The 19,513-nt window shown below is 46.5% G+C and overlaps 1 protein-coding gene across 1 annotated transcript in view; it reads right to left on the bottom strand.

The window, feature by feature from the left end:
- The window catches only part of FSTL4 (follistatin like 4), a 414,473-nt gene that overhangs the window by 218,738 nt on the left and 176,222 nt on the right, over positions 1-19,513 (bottom strand). The window contains exon 4 of the mRNA XM_019642158.1: positions 1,614-1,850. Coding sequence (XP_019497703.1) covers positions 1,614-1,850 — 237 coding nt within the window. The remainder of the gene's footprint in view (positions 1-1,613; positions 1,851-19,513) is intronic.

The following is a 19,513-nucleotide window of genomic DNA, read 5'->3' as shown; positions in this document are numbered from 1 at the left end:
CCACCTCTGCCCCCACCCCTCACAGGGTTTTGTGGTGGCTATTTTTCCCTCGCTTAAAACGAGAAATGCTGTTTGAATAACCGATGGTGAGGGAGGCTGTGCACACTCTGATGCAGAAATAAAAACCTTCAGAAAGATGCAATTTGGGGGATATTGGAAACTGGAGAACGGAACATCAGTCTATAAAATTCAACACGGCCAATAAAGCTGGAGTAACCGGTCAAGTATTTTAGTGCTCATGGCTGGTGAGGAATCGGCAGGCGTGAGGCCAGGCAGTGCTTGCAGACCAGGGACATTTTTCCTGGGCTCATCTTGGTCTCATTTCTATAATGTGTCTCATGATTTCTGAAGCCCCTTGTGTTAGCATCATAAGCACAGCCATGAAAGTGTCTAAGACTGTTCCCATCAGAGAGTCAACTTGACCATCCAGAGCCCTGAATGTCCCAGGGCTCTCCACTGCCACGGCCCATGGGTGAGGGTGGGAAAGTGGCCCTTTATGTGACTGCAGGTGGTATGGGCAGAGGCTGCAGGAGGCCACCAGACCTGTGTTCCACCGCTGAGAACACACCATCCTGTGAGAGTGACAGCCCCCCAGCTCTGCTGACTTGGAAGCCAGTGTCGCAGGCACTGGTGGGGCTCCGTCCCAAGTCTTCTCGCCCCCTCTCTGCCCCACCCCAAGGTAGGTTCCCGCCCCACCACATGTGGGCTCTGTCACCTCCAATGTCCCACATGCTGCTTCTGCCTTCTCACATTTCCCAGCTTCTTCATGTGTAGCCATGTGGTTTCAGGATCACAGATGCTTCTACAGGCTGTGGCATGTACTGTGCATTGGGGCCACATCAACACCGGAATCTGCACTCTAACGCTCTCATCGTCAGGCATCTGTGAGTCATGAGCATCCGCTCGGTGCAAGGACTGTGCCAGGTGCTGACAATGTGTCAGCATGAAGAGCACAGGCCCTGTCCTCAATGCGCTAACCCTCTGGTGGCAGCTGTCCTGCCCTTCCTTCTGACCTAACCCCAGCACAGAGCATAGACCTCTTGGACCAACTCCATGGACACTATCTGATGGCTAGGCAGGGCCTTCCTGTCTTGCTTATTAGTGTTCTGGCCAGGCCAGACGTGGAAAGCTATTCCATCAGCAACCACTCCAGGCTGGAGTTTGAGTGTCTGCCATGCTGGGAACCACTGTGCTGGTGTCCATCTGGCCACATTGCATGCAGTGTGGCCCCCTGATTCATGCGACTCTGCCCGAGGGGGAAACATAGGGCCTGTCACCACCTTGCCAGGGCTCATTCTATGTGAGATACCTGGGCACTGCCTTGTGGCCTGGTTCCTACTGGACATGTGTTCCGCACGATCCAGGGCTTAGCTGTGCCTCCTCAAGCTCTGCTATCCAAGGACAGAGGCCTCTTGGGGGCCGGGGGCGGGGGGCAAATACAGCAGAACCTGAATCACCAAAATGTCATGTGATGAAGGCTCCAGCCTTCCTTTTTGCTATTGCCTTTACACATTCAACCTATAAGCTCAGCACACCCAGGTTGTTTATCAAAACGGCATTACAAGAACCATCACAAAACCCCAAAACATAGGGACACGTAGCCATCTTCCCACCTTTAAGGAAACAGTCCTTGCTGTGGACGACCACGATCTTCCTCTCCAGCAGGCAAGCGGCACGGTGGAGCTCACAGTGGTTTTCATAGAGCCTCCCGTCGGAGCCGCACACGGGCATGTAGCTGGGCCTGCAGGCCTCCAGGCACCGGCACTCGGGCTCCCCCGTCTCCCTGCTGAGCGTGCATCTGCTCCCGCGGCTGCATAGCTTCTTTCCGCAGGATGCGTGGCCAGAAAGTCCTGCCAGACACACAGACACAGAGGGTCAGCTGCAGGCACTCGGGTGGGGTCCCGGGCTTCCTCTGTGGCTCTTTCAAGTCACAGTAGGCAGAGGCTCCATTTGCCTGTGAGGCCGAGGCCTGGGGGCTCCGGGTGCCCCATGGAGTCCCTGCCTCTCCAACAGGAGGTGGCTGAGGATGCCAAGAGCAGTGCCCTGTAGTGTAGAGCTGAGGTTTTAAGGCTGGCTCACTCCAAACAGCTCAGACACCACCCCTGCCGATCTGGGAGGCAGGAAGAGTGGAACAGAGGCACAGGGAGGTGGCCAAGTACCAACGGACCCTGCTGACTGACAGCAGCGGGCTTTCTAAGTGGCACACAGGGCTTGAGTCAAGGCTCCCATAACCGCACTGCAGGGAGCATTGGCATGCCTCAGGGAGACCTGAGGTGAGGAGGAGCTTTGTGCAGGGGGTGAGGTGGGGGTCTTTCCTTTCTAAAGAGGAAGTGTGGAGGGCCGGCCGAGTGGCACGTTGGTTAAGAGCTGGCTTGGGACGCCAGCTCTGAGCAGCAGGGCCCCAGTTCGGATCACATGAGGGCCAGTGACACTGCGCCCTCTACAGCTAAGATGGTGAACAACGGCTTGACCTGGAGCTGGGCTGCTGTGAGTCACCGGCGATGGCATAGGCTGCAGCCCCTGCTGCTGTGGGCTGCCATAAGCTACCATGTGTGGCCAGCAGCCGGTGTGAGCTACCAAGAGCCGCCGTGAGCAGCCATCCAGAGGCAGGTGATCGATCTGCCTCACCCGGGAAGAGCGCAATGGTAATACCAACATGGGCCAGTGAAGCAACATCCTCCACAACTAGACTAAAGAACAAAAGGACAGCAACTTGTCTGTTCCTCTTCCCTGATTCCCCAGTGCTGTTCCCCTCCCCTAATTCCCCAATAAAATCTTAAAAAAAAAAAGAGGAAGTGTGGAGTAAGGGGAAAGTGGTATTTTAAGTGTTCAGAATGGAGGAGAGAGCAGCCAAGGGAGGGAGGCCAGAATATGGTTCTCTGGGACACATGTGATCAGTGGTGGCACCAGCAGCCTTTCTCCACTGCCCAGTCCTTTCCAGCCCAAGGCTGCAGCCATGGGCAAGAAGGCTGAGACCCTGGAGATGGCAGCTGCCATGTTGCTTTGGGTCTCCTGCCTGCCACACATTGCTGGGCGTCCCCTGCACCCAACACGTGCCCTCAGTGATCTCAGGCAGTGGTGACTGGAGCTTGTGCAGCAAAAGGGGCAGAGTAGCCAGTAGAGTGGCTTATGCTGGAAAAGGACGCTTACATGAAAGGCCAAACAAGCATCTATCACCAACATTACTCTCCATCACAGGAGCCCCCAAAACTGGCTGATTGCCACGTGGCATTAACGACAAAAGATAGGAAGCTAAGAATTATAAAGGGATATCAAAATACAAATAATTAAAACATGAATGCAGATTTTATGGCCACAGAAGTCTTTGCTTTTAAAGCTTTAATTAAATCTTCAAAATACCTAGCAAAACAGAATGGCCCTAGCCGTCAAGTCAAGACTGAACTCTCAGCACTAGCTCCTACCTACCCCGCGGGATTAGAATGTCTAAGGAAAGAAAAAACAACAACTTCCTTTTCTTGATTTTGGTTGTCTGCTTTTCATCATTATGGATTTGAAAAGAAACGAATCAGTTATCGGTAGATTAACTGCTTGATTCAATAACTCATTTAAATTCCTCCAGCCTTGGCAAGCTAAGAAATATTGACTTTTTCTTGAATCATAATAAACTAGAAGGTCAAAATATCTCTGAGCAGTGTAAGAGTGCAGCTCCTTAGTGAGCGCGTGAATCCCCTTTATCCACTCTGCTAATTGTTCACTTGTCACTGTGAAGGTTCTGTGGCCTTCACTGGCCCCAATGCACATCTTCCCATCAAGGTTGACAGGCGGAGGGGAGACGGCTCTCAGAGGAGGGAGTCTCTGGGCTGAGGCCCCCACCCACGGTGTTTACGGCTGCTTTGCCACAAGTGTGTTTGATTAGGTTGATTCTCCTGGCTGCTTGGAAAATGGGTTACCCTGGAAAGCACAAGCGGCTACTAGGACAAACTAACACAGCTCTAAAGATATCAGCCTTTGTTTCTTTCCCAACACAATGCAAGGACACAAAGCATTTTCACTGTATCACAATTTTAATAAATATCCACGTGTGATTGGAAGGGTACCCACTGATCACCCCCTTTTGAATAAACAGCCATAGTTTCCAAGACTCTGGCTTCCTTTGCTGGGGCTGTGCTGCCCACCCAGACTGTGTCACCCCACTCCCCACCCCCATCCCCTAATCAGCTCCAACTCACCCCTGGGTTCCACTTCCTGCCACCTCATGTCTGAGTGCCCCCTCTCTGAATCCCCCTGCCCTAAAGTGTCTGCCCCTCTCCCTGGCCCCAGGAGGCCCCACAGGTGCGGGGCCTTTGTCCTCATGTGCCCCATGTGCTCAGGTTTTAAGAAACGCAACGGTTTGAAAAGCTGATCTCCTTAACTCTGATTTTGCCACTGCTCAAAGCCCAGGCTAGAGGCTTTGGTGAAGATGGTGAGGGCCCGGCACGCAAGTGACCTTCTGAGGGGTGCATCTCCCCTTGCCTCCTCCGAGGGGGGCAGGAGGGAAGCTGGAAGGATGACAGCATGAAGGGGAGACATATGTCCCTGGAGGTGGGCCTTCCAGGGTCAAGGGGACCAGAGTGGCAGAGCAGGAAGGGGCTTCAGAGACCAGCTAGGCCAGCCTAGACAGTCAAAGGAAAGGCAGCTCACCTTGGATGGGGGAGAATCCCCTCTACCCGACACTTTCTCCTTTGAGATGCTCACATGCCCAGATGGCAGTGAACGCCCCAGAGAGCAGTGTTGCGCGTGGCACCTCCAATGCCCACGTTTGATTAGCTTGCAGGTGTGACTGAGGCCTCCCCCATGGGCTATGCTCTGGGGTATCCGTGCTAAGAAAACGTGTCAACCTGTCCAAGTTGTCAAGAGCACTCAGGTTTTCTCTGACGGGGAAATCAGCGGTTGGCAAACATTTGAATCCTAATTATTTACAATTAAGACAAAAGTAGCTTTAAAGCGTTGTACCTGCCCCTCCCCAGTCTGTGGACAGCAGCCCCATGACGAGCTGAGAACCCCTTGCACAGGGATGGGCCTGGGATCCCGTCCTGGCCACAGAGACGTCGGCAAGTGGTGGCTTGCTCATTCAACAAGCCCCTTGTCACCACTTCCTCCTTGTTACTAAAACAGGATGAATTCCCCACTCCTACCAGGATGGTGATAAAACAGTAATGGGAAAGGTAACCAAGTGAGACCGCCAGCAACAACCTACACTATTTATGAGGATGACCATGATGCATGAAAAAGATATAATGTGCTTAATTTATAGTCATAAAGGAAGTCGTTTACTCAGGTTAGAAGCTGATCATCATACAAAATAAGCTGCTTTTCAACACTAATTCAATTTACTGAACATGGTCAGAAATGGGAATTGTTACGTGAAAGCTATGGCGGCAGGAGAAACAAGTCCATTTGTACCAGTCGGTGCTCAAGACTCCCTCTGTGAATCAGGCACGGATTCTCGATTCGAGCATCACAGACTTGGGATTGCCGACTCAGCGCACAGGTGGAGCGGGCGGAGGCTCGCCATGGTCCCAGTCAAGACCGGCGCCCCCAGCAGAGGGACCAGGCAGAGAGAGTGGGTCCTCTTCCTTCACCCAGGGCAGGACGCCTCTGTCACCGCTGACCACACCAGAGCACAGACAATTCGGTTATTTTGCTTCCAAACTGACTCAGTCTCTATAACTGGTTCCATGGCACAGAATAAACCAACCTCTCAGGGATCGTGCCCTGAATGGCACATGAGAGGAAACCCCTTAGCTTTCCACTTTGGGTTGCTAATGGCCTGCAAATGTGTTTGTCCAGTCAACATTCCCGTCTGAGAACTTGTCCTTGGCTTGGCTACTGAGGCAAGCCCCCTCCCCTTACACAGCCTTGGGAGGCCCCCACTCCAGGTGCCTGTCAGTGGTACTGCCTAAGCTTCCTCCTGCAGGCCCTTGAACCCTCAGCAAAGGACGGGGGCTGAAATCCCTACCACCTCGCCCCATCCAGCCATAAGCCACAGTGAGATGACGGCTTGGCTCTAAGGTGGCTGTACACTCTGCAGGGCCCAGTGTGTACAGCCAAGGTCAAGGTCAAGGTCAGTGGGCTGTGTATGCAGAAGGCATGCACAGTGCTAGGAACCAGCTGCCCTGCACTCTGACTGGCTCACTGTTGCCCTCTGTGAATCCCAGCCTGGCACACAGCAGTCTCCAGCTTCCGCAGACACAGGTGCTTGTAAAGGAACCAGGTTCTGTTGACAGACAGCTCCATACACGTGGATTATACTTTTTATTTTGTGCATCATACCAACCCATCAGGGAGCTGCAGCCTATTCCTGGGTCATGGTTAGGTTTTTTGTAAAGACCTCAACCTGAGAACTTGCCTTTGGAAGAGCAGTTTGTGTACAGAGGAATGCAGATATGCGGGGTGTGCCATCTAGGAGCTGGAGTTAACGGTCCCAGTATCCCCGCACCCCAAGACAACTTATGCTCTCAGACATACCCTAGGTGGTCCGGAGACAGGGTGCGTGATCAACTTTGACTCCCTCATTGCAGAGAGCCCCAAGTGCCTTGTATGTGGCTGCAGAATTCGGGTTTGTGTGAGAGCCAGGCAGAGACCCAGCTCTCCAGCCAGTGCAGTTTCTATGCCCCTTGTGGGTGGGTGGTAACGACGGGCACTTCAGGAGGGCCTGCCTGCCAGCTCTCCATCTACCTGTTCATCCAACAAGTGCTTCTGGAGCACCTCCTATGTGCCAGACCCTAGTCTAGGTGCTTGGGACACAAAGCAGACTAGGACTCTGTCCTCAGGGCACTTACAGGGCAGTGTAGGAAGACACATAAGAGCGTGAACAGAAAAACAAATAAACGACAAATGTGGGTTGTGGTGAATGCTGGGAAGAAAATAAAGAGGTGCTGAGTGGGCCAAGTCTCATCTGGAGGTCAGGGAAGCCTTGTCGGGGAGATTTGACCTGAAGCCAGAGCCCCAGGGAGAGCAGAGCAACCTGGGACCTTGGAGCTGACATGCAGTGCAAGGGGGCTGGCACAGGAAGGGGCCTGGACTGCAAAGCCATGCTCAGAGGCAGACCTTGCCGGGCAGACCCTGTCTGCAGGGAGCCGTGACTGCAGAGGCAAAGCTTCCAGCTTGCCCCGCTATACCCTTGGGAAAGGGGGTGACTCTGGTTTCCTGGAAGCCTTTGTCAGCCCCCGGACCTGGGTGTTGGAGGGAGGTCCTGTCTCTGTGCCTGGCTGCAAGGGTGTGTCCTCAAGCACTCCCATAGCCTAGAGGCTCCGGGCACCTCCCAGGCTGCTGCTGGGGAGAAGAGCAGCCCTCTCTGGCTCTCACCACTGGCCCCCTTGGTGAAAATCTCCACACCCTCTGGGTGCCCTGGGTGCTGGGGCTGCCCTACCTCTGCCTCTGCTCTGTAAAGTCTCACTCACACTCAAGTGTCGGGAAGAAAATCTGCAGTTCCTCCCAAGGAGATATACATTCCTAGTACCCAGCCAGAGAGGGCCATGCTTAAAGTAATTGCTGTTTACTGGAGCGTGCCAAGAGCCAGGCACCATGCCCAACACTTAGATATGTGAGCTCGTCTAGTCCTCATTGAACCCTCCCACCAGCCCTGTGAAATACACACAGGTCTCACTCTGAGGCGTGTATATATGCCCATTTTACAGATAAGGAAATACGAGTCAAGGAGTGACTGGCTTGTGGTCAGACAGCAAGTGGGCTGTAGGTGGCAGAGCCTAGATTTGAATCAGTCTCACTCCTCCTCCCTCAGGCTTGTGATCATCTGCTCAGCCTGGGACATGTTCTCTGCCTCAAGGAACTCATGCCACGTGGCCCAGATGTCCATAGCCTGAGCTTCTCCAACATCAGCACGCCTGGCCTATGGGATCTCTGCTGCTCACACACCTCAAAAACATGCAGCTCGGAGGCCAATTAAGCAACTTCTCTGAGGGCTGGGGGTTTACAGTGTGACCGGAGGAAGCTCTGCTTGGATCTTTGAACATCACAGCCTTAAACCCACTCCACGTCATGTGCAGACACCTGCGCAGCGACCTCCGTCCCTCCATGATGATGCCTCTCAGCTTCATTGCCTCCTTGGCCCCTGCCTCTGCCTTTTTTCCTGAAATTGTTCAGGTGGCCGCTGGGCAGATGTGATACCTTTCAGTGACCACAGAGCAGAGCCCAAGCCGAGGCAATTGTGTGCTTCATGAAAGCATAATTTTGGCCAGCTCTGAAAGTCTAAACCAAATTCTCCAGGTCCCAAAGCTTAACAGAAACATATGGCCATCCATCGCCGGAAGGTAATGTAACTTGTTATGTGTCGTGCTCACAGATCCTACACTGAGGTCTGACAAGCTGGCTTTGAAATAAACCACTAAGTCAGAAATGCCGGGGACATGGAGAGGGAAGGGAGACCTTTGCCCTGTCGGTAGGCTCTCAGTTCTGCCTAAGGAGTTTGTATCTAACCAACTGTGCATCGAACCAAAGCACAAAGGAGGTTCCTGCATATTGTCCAACGTTCCTGAGCAGGGCTTTTAGGGGTGGTTATTTCCAGTTGGAGATGAACACAAGTGCTAAAGTGTTCAAAAACTTAAAAGCTTGACTCTCACGAGGATATAAAGTGAGCATGAGTTAAGATTTATTCGACCCATTAATGAGGGGACCCACAGGAGTGTGAAGCTGCCTCCGAGAAGTGGCAGAGACATGGGGGGCGCTGGAGGGACGAGGTGGACGAGATGGTTCGCCGAGGCCCACTATGGCCCAATGACCCGCAGGGCAGGAACACCACAACCTTTGGGGTTCTTTTTCCACCAGAATGAAACAGTTTGCACCTTTACTGGAAACAAATTCTACAAGCTGAATGTAAACGCTTAGTCTGGACCTTTAATCAGCAGTAAACAGTGTGTTGGACAAAGATGCAACCCCCTGGCCTGGATCAGTACATGATCATTGCAGGACGGGGGAATTGGGGTGGGGGGGTCTGTTCACTGATGCTCCGTTGTGACACTGGCAGGACTTGCTACCCTCCCTTTTCCCTAATCCCAAGTTTTGCATAATTTTTGCAATACCACAAAGTGCCCTCAGCAACAGAGGTCATCTTAGCAGGCTGCCAAGGATGGTCACCCTTTCCCCCTACCTGGGGCATCTCCTTCCTTTGGAGCCCCCAGCCTCACTAAAAGACCCCAGATGAGGAAATGAGGGCCCCGAACCACCGAGCTCAGCTTTGCTGAGACAGACGAGGACTGTCATATGGGAAAGGCGTGTGTGTGCGAGCTGATGACAGCACTGCTTCACCACAATGGGTGCTGCGTCAGAGCTCATCTGGGGCTCAGGTAAGTGCGGCTGGGTTTCGAGTAACACACAGTTAAACAGCAGTCCTGACCCAGCCCTGTGCTCCTGGCCCTTGATAGCTTTGTGACCTGACGAGTTCCCACCCGCTTGCCCCTCTAATAAAAATAAGAATAACAATGGTTTGCTGCTTACAGGATTGTTTTGAGGATTAAATGAAATCATCATCCATGTCAAGAGCTGGGCACACAGTTAAGTGCTCAATTCAGACATTCAAAATTAGTGCTGGATTGAATAAATGGGGCTAAAAGATAAGCCATTTGGTTTTCCGGCTGCAAGTGTATACAGTGTGGCTGGTCAGTCGTCAGGAGAGCCACTGTAATGAAAAGGTGAGCAAGTTTATATTGAAAGTAGTGACTGCTTTTAGGAGGCAGGCTCGAAATAGCACGCTTCAAAGTATCTCAAGGAAAGGCTTCCCTTGCAGTTTCCTCCACATCCGGGATTTGCTTGACCCAGGTAGACTCTGCCCGGCTTCCAAGTTGAGGGCATCTGAAATCACACATTCTCAAGGCAAAGTGACCAGCACTGACCCGCCGCCCAAACTCTGCAGGCGCCACTCAACACCTCGGGGCGATGTCGGGTAGTCAGGGGGTCCTGACCTGCCAGGCTAGCCAGGGGCTCAGTTTCAAAGGCAACCAGCAGATAGATGCGGGGACCCCACTTACCGGGGTCAGACCCTGGTGTTTCTCTTCCTTCAGGGGGCTCTTTGCGCTGTTATGCCATCTCCCCCTCCGCATTGTCTGACAGTGCAGCTGCCTGGCTCATTATTTCTACAGCTTTCTCCCTGAGGCCTCCCACAGGCAGACTCCACCAAAACTAGGCTCCCAGGCTGATGGCCTGGAGGTATTTCCAGCTGTGCCAGCACTCAGCATTTGTCAGCGCCAAGTGGGGATCCCCTTGCTCCCTTGGCTCCTCAGACAGAACAGCAGGTCCTGGGGCAGGGCCCGCAGCAGCCGGACTTCACAGTCACTCAGCGCTCCAGGGCCGGAGATGGGTGATCTCTGTGGTTTCAGGGCGAGGACCAGGTTCTACCTCTTAGGTTCCGCGTTCACTCGGCAAAGGGCCTGGCCCAGAGCAGGCTGTGGAAGGTGCTAAGTGAAAGAGTGAATCTTATGAAGACACTGCAGAGACCTAAGATTTTAGGAGGTCTGAGCAATCAGAAATCAATGGTTCTAAAGAAATAGACTTGGGACACGCTGAGTAGTAGAAAGAGAAGAGATTGTGGAAAGCATGGGGGTGGGAGACTAGAGACCTGGGTTCCACCAAAGCAAGTCTCTTTCACATGTGAGCCTCAGTTTCCTTGTATAGGGATTTCTTGAGGCTAAAAAATAATCTAGGGCCGGCAGAGTGGCTCAGTTGGTTAAGAGCTCGCTCAAGAGTTTGAGCTCTGAGCAACAGCGGTTCGAGTCCAGCCCGAGCTGAGCAGCTGCTGAGCTGCCAATAGGTAGCAGGATGGCTCAGCTAAAATAAATAAATAAATAAATAAATAAAATAAAAATAATCTCACACCTGTGGGGTTAGGGTGTATATAAAAGCCTGTGCTCTAGCTTGCATGTCTTCTGGCTATCATAAAATGACAATAATCTCTTCTGTTCCTTTTTACCTCTATTTGCCCTATCAAGTTATCTTAGCTGGCTTCTGAAGGGTTATTTCAGAGACCTTTTTGGGAAGAAAAGCTGCATAAAAATGTGAAGCATAATAGGATTTTTGCCTATGGGAGAGTGTCTTTTACAAAATGGTTTTGTTTTAAAGCACTTCCTCCAAATACATTCCTATCCCCAAGTTCCTATTCTTTGCCTAAAGCCTCTTCAGTTTGCATCTGTCTTATTCTTTGTCACCAGAGCCGTCATTTTTCCTCTTGGTACCCAGCTCCCCTGTCACTTTCTCTAGCTCCTTGGGGCTCCCTGTGTCTTGGAGCTGAGGGGGCCAGATGTTGTGTTCTGAATGGGTCTTCGCTCTTGCGCTGATGCCTCATTATGTGGGTTCTTCCCTGCTGCTCCACCAACCAATGAGTCAAGGCCATGACACCTCGGGCTGCCTCCAGTTATTTCAAGGATTATTGTGGAGACATTCAGCAGAAGGCACTGTGGTGTCCCCAGCACTTTGTAATCTAGACTCAGGAGCACCGAGGGGGTGCTACATTCTTCTAGGGCCCCTCACCTGCTGTACTAGTGCTGCCTCTAGGTCATCACCTTGCCTTGGTATATCACCTGTCTTAGATATGTCTCACAACCAGAGAGAATAACATGCTCTTCTCCTTGATTAGTCTTAAAAGAAATGAAAAAATGGAGCTCAGCTACAGTATCTAATACCAGCACAGGAAAATTTATTATTTTCTAATTGGAAGGGTATCAATTTCTTCTCTCAAAGACCTGTCCCTTTCTCTCAGTGAAATTAGCAGCCATAAATGTATGTCCTGGAAAACATCGAAACAAAGCTAGCCACAGTATCAAATAGATAATTTCATTTCTTCTCTTCTCAGCTCCTGCCCTCTGTCTTGCCTGAGCCAAGTAGCTGCTGAGGCCCCTGACAGGTGGGCCTAAGGCTCAGGGGAGGTTGGGTTTCTTGACTAAATGGATGGGCTGGGTCTGCTTTACCTCTAAGTCCAAGAGAGCATATGCTGACCAGAGAGTAAGAGGTTTCCTCCAAGTGCTCCCACAGGGGCCTGACAACCTGTCTACCCCCTCACAGAGGCCCTCAGGGTCAGCCATCCCCCTATCGGGCACTATTTGTGGGACCACGATTGCCTTAAGGAACTTCAGTGTCTGAACTTGCACCTCAACGAGCAGGCAGTGGAGAATAACCACATCCATGAGTGGGCAGCCTCCAGGGAGGGGAAGACCAACCAGAATTAGAACTGCTGGAGAAGAATGATGATGACGTCAACAGAGACCACAAAGTGTCAAAGCTCCAGAAGTGAGTACAGCAAAAAGAGGGTTTTCAAGAAAACCATGCATGTTGAACCAGAAAGAAAATCAGAGGAATTTAAGGCGAGAACAGTCACTATTGATCCTCAAAATAGTGGTCTCCAAGGTCAAGCAGAGGATGTATCTCAAAGCCCAGAGCAAAAATATAAATAAAAAGTCATAAAATACAATAGTCATTCCAAATTAAAACACTAAGGAAAAAGGAAAGGAGGAAAACTCCTTAAATCTGTCATCTTAAATGGCCAGCCACTGTTTTAATTAAAATCAGGAGACAGACAGAGATCCTTGTCATCACCATTTTTATTTAAAAAGGAAGGATAAGACAAAAAAAAAAGAGGAATAATCAGTAAAAATTTGGAAAAGGCAACTAACAGCTATCTTTTTAAAATTTTTTCTGTATCTATATACTTAGAAAACCAAAAGGTAGTGAAAAAATGTTAAAATTGAAAGAGAATTATGATGAGGTGGTTGGACAGATGATAAATACGCCAAAATTAATCATTCTTCTCTTCATTAGCAATAAATACTTAGAAATGGAAAAGTGAAAAATATTCTACTCATAATGATAAAAACCATAAAATATTTATGAATAAATTTAACAAGGAAGCCACAGGACCGATATGAAAAAGACTATAAAACCTTATTGAAGGCCATAAAGTAAGATTTGAACAAATGCAAAGACGTTTCTTATTCTTGGGTGGGGAAACATTACCATAAATTTACAAATTTAAGGAAATCCTTTTGGCATTGGATTAAATGATCTTAGAAAGTTCATTTGGAAGAATAAGTAGCCTCAGATAACCAAGAAAAATGAGAAAAAGAATAGCGAAGGGGGGGTGTGTGCCTTACCAGATATCAGAATGTCAAACCAGAAAACTGCAATGATCACATCAATAAGACATCAACCGAGGAATAGATAAATCAATGTAGATTTGACAGTAAAAAGGAGAGGATCCAGAAGTAAATCCCAGTATATATGAAAATTTATGTATGACAAGAGTGACCACCGCATTGGGAAAATGATAGTCATTTGATAAATGACTAGCTATCCATCTGGAATAAAATGATACTGGAACCCTATTTCACACCACATAAAAATCAAACTCAAGTAACTATAAATTATTCTTGTTACATAATGGCTGTAGATATGAAAGAATACTCATATACATTGTGGATGGCATAAGCATTACAGTGCAAGGAACAACTACGGACTCTTCTACCCATTTAAAGAAAAAGCACTGTTTTATTAGCTTTGAGTTTTCTATGTCCCTTTCTCCATTGCCATTCCCTCATTTCTACTCAGAAGTAACCGCTATCCTGAATTTTGTGTTTATTATTATTTTGCTTTTCTTTGCAGTTTGAGCTCCGCTTCATATTTCTATGCCATATATTGCTTGTTTTAGATGTTTCTGAACTTTATATAAAGAAATTGTACTGTATCCATTTATCGAGACTTACTTCTTTTGCTCTTACACTATGTTTTGTTTTATCCATATCTTTGTGTATACCTGTGATTCATTCATCTTCACTTATGGTGTTCACTGTATACACATATTATTATTCACTTATATAGTCTATATTAAATTGTTTATTACATCTTTCTTTGGTTCTCTTTTGTTTCCTTGTTTTGAAGTGAATACTTCACTGTTCATTTTTTTCTTCTACTCATATAAAAGTTTAATATACTTTTTAAATTATTCTACTGTTTACTCCATAGATTGTAAAATGTAATAATTAACCCAAAGTCTAAAGTTAATCAATATTTTTAACCTCCACATGAGAAATATTAGAACATATGGATTCCAATCACTCCTTTCCTGACCTAAATACCTGACAATAGTATATATTAATTCTATTTTTATTCCTCATAGTTCCTTCTTATGCCACAAATTCTTAGTTATTTTCATCCTCATTTAAAAGAGTTATGTATGCTGTATAATAGCATATATATTTATTCTATTATATAAAAATCAATTCTATGTTCACAGATTTTCCTCTCAACCCAACCAATATTGTATGCTCTATTCCTTGGTTTCTATTGTTGAGATGTCAGCTGACAACCTTTTTAATCCTTTGTAGGTAATCCATATTTTCTCTTTGGATAACTTTAAGCTCATCTCTTTGGTTTTCTGCAGTTTCTCTATGATACAAATATGCATATGCCTTTGCATTTATTCTGCTTTTAGTTCATTGGGTTTCCTGGAAGTGGGTATTCTTGTCTTTCATCAATTTATGAAAACTTGCAGCCATCTTCCTTTAAATATTTTCTCTGCTCTATTATTTCTCTTTTTTTCTCTCTCCTGATTAGAAATGTTACAAGTTCTCATTTTATCTCAATATCTTTTATCTCTTTCACGTTTGTTATATTTGTTTTTTCTGTGTTGCATTCTATGTAATTTCTTCAAATTCATCTTTCAGCTCCTGAATTCCCTCTTCAGCTTTTTCTAATCTACTCTTATCCTCTCCCATTGGGTTTTTAACTTTTCATTTTTATTTCTAGAAGTTCTATTTAGTCCTTCACAAAAATGACTGGTCATTTGTATAATTTTTTATTTTCAATCATATTTTCATTCTTTTAAAAATATTAAATGTACATATTTTATATTCGTTGTTATTTTGCTATTTATAGATTATACTGGACCTTACATGACACTTTTCCCCAAGGTGTTTTGAGATTTTTAAAATGACCTCACGTTTCCTGGAAATTTATCTGTGAGAACTTTTCGAGGCACAGCTTGAAGATGGGCTCATCTTGATTGTGTTAGGCACCCAAGGACCACATCATTCTGGGTTAAATCAAATTTTATGCTTGAGATTTGTCAGACTACCTAGGTAGTTTGCATCTGAGCTACCATTCCTTATGGAGATGAGCATATGGTTACACATTATCAGGGGACTTTCTCCCTTTCTACTCAATGTCAAGATTTGAGACAAGCACATGGCTTGCAGCACCTTGGGACTGGGTGTGTCTCTTTCTTGTTTGTCCTTGCTCTGCAAATGTAACCCTTTGGGGTCCCAGGTTTACATGGCGAGGGGGAGGAGTTTTCAAAATATTTCCACCTTGGAAGGACCCTGGGGTTTGCCCTTGGTACCCTGAATTATGCAGGGTGTGCAAATGAAAGCTGAAGTTCACCCAGTTTGGCAAATAGCCTCAAGGTCAAGCCAGCTTCACGGCCACTTTACCTCTCTGGTTTCCTAATTTCATTTGCTTTTTTAGCCTCTAAGCATTCCTTATTTTCTTACCAGCACATTAACGCTTAAAAGGATTTAAAAAATATCTGTTACGTCGCCAGAGGCAGAAGTCAGGTTATGACTTTTAAAAATATAGACCAACAATTTAAAAGCACTTAGAGATAAATACAGGGATATTATTTTCAACACACCACCATTTAGCCCTTTGGAGAGTGGATGAGAACAGCTTCTGCTACAGAAGAGACTCAGGAAGGACCGGGGTCAGGGCCAGGTGGCCTGTTTTAATTTTCCTGAGTCCACTTGCATGTTTAAAGCAAATTTAAACTCTTCCATCACCAGGAACTTAAACAATAAAAAGCAGTTTATTAATGGGATGTAGTAGAGAAAAAAAGGACACAGTTGTCACCATTAACCTGTGCCCCTATCTTCCACCTCAAAACCCAGAGAAGGGGCGGCTCAGGAACAGTACTTTCCTGGATATATAGATGAGGCTGGTGACAAATACAAGGTCAGTGACTGACCCATTTTAGGCCACTTCTGATGAAAGAAAAAGACAGAGCTGTGTGTGAAGTATCTTCTGAGTCAGCAATGCCTTGCTTTAGGCGGGCCCACCACAGTGTGGTTCCCAACCTATAATGTCATCTGATCTCTAGTTTATATTGATCAGAACAATCCTGCTGTTGATAGGTCCTGCTCTCCTGAGGCAGTGGCATAGGAAAGTGGGGCTTTACTCTCATTGACAGATTTCTACCTAAACCTCAGGCAGAAATCATTCTGTAGTTAGTGTTGGCTCAATCTTACTTACAGTAGCAAAATTAAACACTATTAAACATAAAAAAATCCTTCTAAGCAGGTCATATTAACCAAAACAAAATTATCTTTGATTTGTGACAACAAGCACACTTATTACCTCAACTCTAAACATGTCAGCATGACTTCTGCTCTTTTATTCCAAGCAGAGAAAATTCTAACAATGTTTTATAATAAAAAATTCATGACTAAGAGGAAGGCAGCAGAGTATAATTATGGCCAAGTGGGGGTCAGACACTCACAAGGAAGGGGACCCAAGGGATGGTGGCCTAGTAGGGCAGCAGCCTGGCAGGGGGTCAGGAGATTGTTTTACATACAGGGGGAACCTAGCAATAAATAAATGTATAGAAGAAAATGGGAGCTAGGTTTCTTACCAAAGAAGAGAGTTAGAAATATGAAAAGAGGGGGAGCTAGAATAAACGCTGTACTTGGGTTGGCATTGGAGGTATTCATGGAAACCCATGATTTTCAAGATCTGTATGTATGTACATACATATCTGTCCTACAGCTCACGTCTGAGAGGACCTGGGAAGCAGCAAAACCCCGGTAGCAAGGAGCACATTTAACTCTCCCGCCTTGGTTCCTAAATGCAATTCACCACGAAGAGAACCAGCGCTGTTTGAAGAAAGGGGGAGGGAAAGCAGAACAGCTCAGGATATCTTGTTGTGGCAGAAAGCGAGGATGCACTTACAGAATCATGGAGCGTGTCAAAAGGCCACAGAAGCCAGTTTCGAGAAGTGCCCACTGGCCAAATCTGGGACATTTTGAGCATGAAAATAAATAATAACAGGTAACATCCCGTTGAATAAACAGAAATCTATGAATCCACATTGAGTTTTAAAAAGTGAGCAAATAGGGCCGGCCGAGTGGCACATTGGTTAAGAGCTGGCTTGGGACGCCAGAGGGCCCCGGTTCGGATCCCACATATAAGGGCCAGTGACACTGCCCTCTACAGCTAAGATGCTGAACAACAGCTCAACCTGGAGCTGGGCTGCCCTGAGTCGCCGATGAGGCATAGGCTGCAGCCCCTGTGGCAGTGGGTTGCCATGGGCAACCGTGTGTAGCCAGCAGCCAGTGTGAGCGGCCAGCAGCCGCAGTGAGCAGCCGTCCAGAAGCCGGCGACTGATCTGCCTCGCCAGGGAAGAGCGCAATGATGGTGCCAACTTGGGCCAGTGAAGCAACGTCCTCCACAACTAGACTGAAGAACAAAACGACAGCAACTTGTCTGTTCCCCTTCCCCCAATTCCCCAGCACTGTTCCCACCCCCCAGTTCCCCAATAAAAAGCTTTAAAAAAAAAGTGAGCAAATAAATGGGAAAAGAGAAAACTCTTTCTTACAGGAAAATGTCGACTAAGAAATGTAGAACAAATGATGGCATTAGAAAAACTTCATTTAGCCATCACAATAGTGCTAATTAGTTCAGGAATAAAAAAAATCAATAAATACTAACACTAGTGCATGAAACTTAGAAGAATAACAGAGTGTTTATATAGTTTCAAAGTATCTCATCACAAAACACTAATTTTCAAGGAAAACAGAGCAACTTGACACTGGAGAACGCTGGCAGACATCACCGTGTTCAAGTGATCGAATTAACATTACCCATGATGGGACAAGTTGACATCAGTTCCTACTTGATGGATGCAGGGACAGAAGCCCAGCAGAACTTCAGTTATTCTTGCCAAAAATTCATATCCTCAATGAAGTCATGAGGCAACATCCGACAAACCCAAAATGAGGGACATATTAAAATATTGGCCTGTAATCTTAAAAATGTTAAGGATATGAGTGTAAAGAAGGACTGAAGGACTGTTATGAATTGATGTGAGCTGAGGACAGGTAACAACTAAGTGCAATGGGTGATCTGGTTTGCATTCTCTTTCTGTAAAGGACGTTCTTAGGACAGTTGCAAAACTTGAATGGGTGAAGGATACATGAAAATTCTTCGTACTGTTCTTGCAATTTCCCAGTAATATTGGAAAACAATAAGGCATCTAAAATTTCATAGACAGGGTTCTTCTGGTTAGGATATATAGAATATATAGGATATATATTGTTCTTTTCATTATAACAATAAGAAAATACCAGATAAACTAAAATTCATATCTTTTTAAAATTTATGGGATAGTAATAAAGGAATATATATATCTAAGTGAACCAAATTCAGAGGATGAGTCTTTAATAGAACCAAAATATACAATTTCTGAAATAAATATTTATTAAATGGACTTTAGTAAGAATAAGGTCTGACTAGACACAGCAGAAAACAGAATCAATAAATTCAAAGACAAACCAATAATTAAAAAGGCCCCAACTGAAGCACAGAGAAGAAAAATAATTTTTAAAAATTGGACAGGTTAGAGAACTATGGGGTAATCTGAATAGGACTAACATGCATGTAATTGGGGTTTGAGGAGGAAAGGGAAGACAGAATAGGGCAGATGAAATATTTGAAAAGATATTGGCTTGGGGGTGACTGGTTAGCTCAGTTGGTTAGAGCGTGGTGCTGATAACACCAAGGTTGCCGGTTCGATCCCCGCATGGGCCACTGTGAGCTGCGCCCTCCCTAGAAAGAGTCAACTATGCCATTGTAGCATGAAAGCAATGTGTAACCAATGGCCATGGCTGTTCCCCAATAAAATTTAAAAAACAAAAAACAAGAAAAGATATTGGCTAAAAGTTTACAAAACTGATGAGACATCAACTCAATATCCAGGAAGGTCATGGAGCGCCATGTAAAGTAAATACAAAGGAAATCACAGAGGCCAACCATCATCAAACTACTGAAAACTAAAGAAAATGTAAAAAGCAGCCAGAGAAAAAAGATACATCCCCTTCAAGAAAACAATAAGATGCTTCACTTCTCATCAGAAACAATGGAAGTCAAGAGACAATGAAATAAGCTTCTACTTCAAGAAGAAGAAAAAAGAAGAAAAAATACCAAAGGGAAGCAAAATGAAGAAAAATAAAGGTAAGAAAAGAAATCACCAAAGTAGAAAATATCCCCGTGTGCGTCCATCTGAGTGCTCTGCTTCCCCCATATCTTTGCTGGCACTTCCTATGGTCAGTCTTTTAAATTTTAGCCATTTTAACAGGTTTGCGGTGTTACATCACTGTTTTTTTTTATTCTTTAATTAATTAATTAATTTTTAAAGATTTTTTTTAAATTGGGGAATTGGGGGGAGGGGAACAGCGCTGGGGAATTGGGGGAAGAGGAACAGACAAGTTGCTGTCGTTTTGGTTTTCAGTCTAGTTGTGGAGGA

The sequence above is a fragment of the Hipposideros armiger genome, unplaced genomic scaffold (assembly GCF_001890085.2).
Source record: "Hipposideros armiger isolate ML-2016 unplaced genomic scaffold, ASM189008v1 scaffold_66, whole genome shotgun sequence".
Taxonomy (NCBI): domain Eukaryota; kingdom Metazoa; phylum Chordata; class Mammalia; order Chiroptera; family Hipposideridae; genus Hipposideros; species Hipposideros armiger.
Note: the sequence above shows the minus strand (reverse complement) of the source record. Positions and strands in the feature narration are given on the sequence as shown.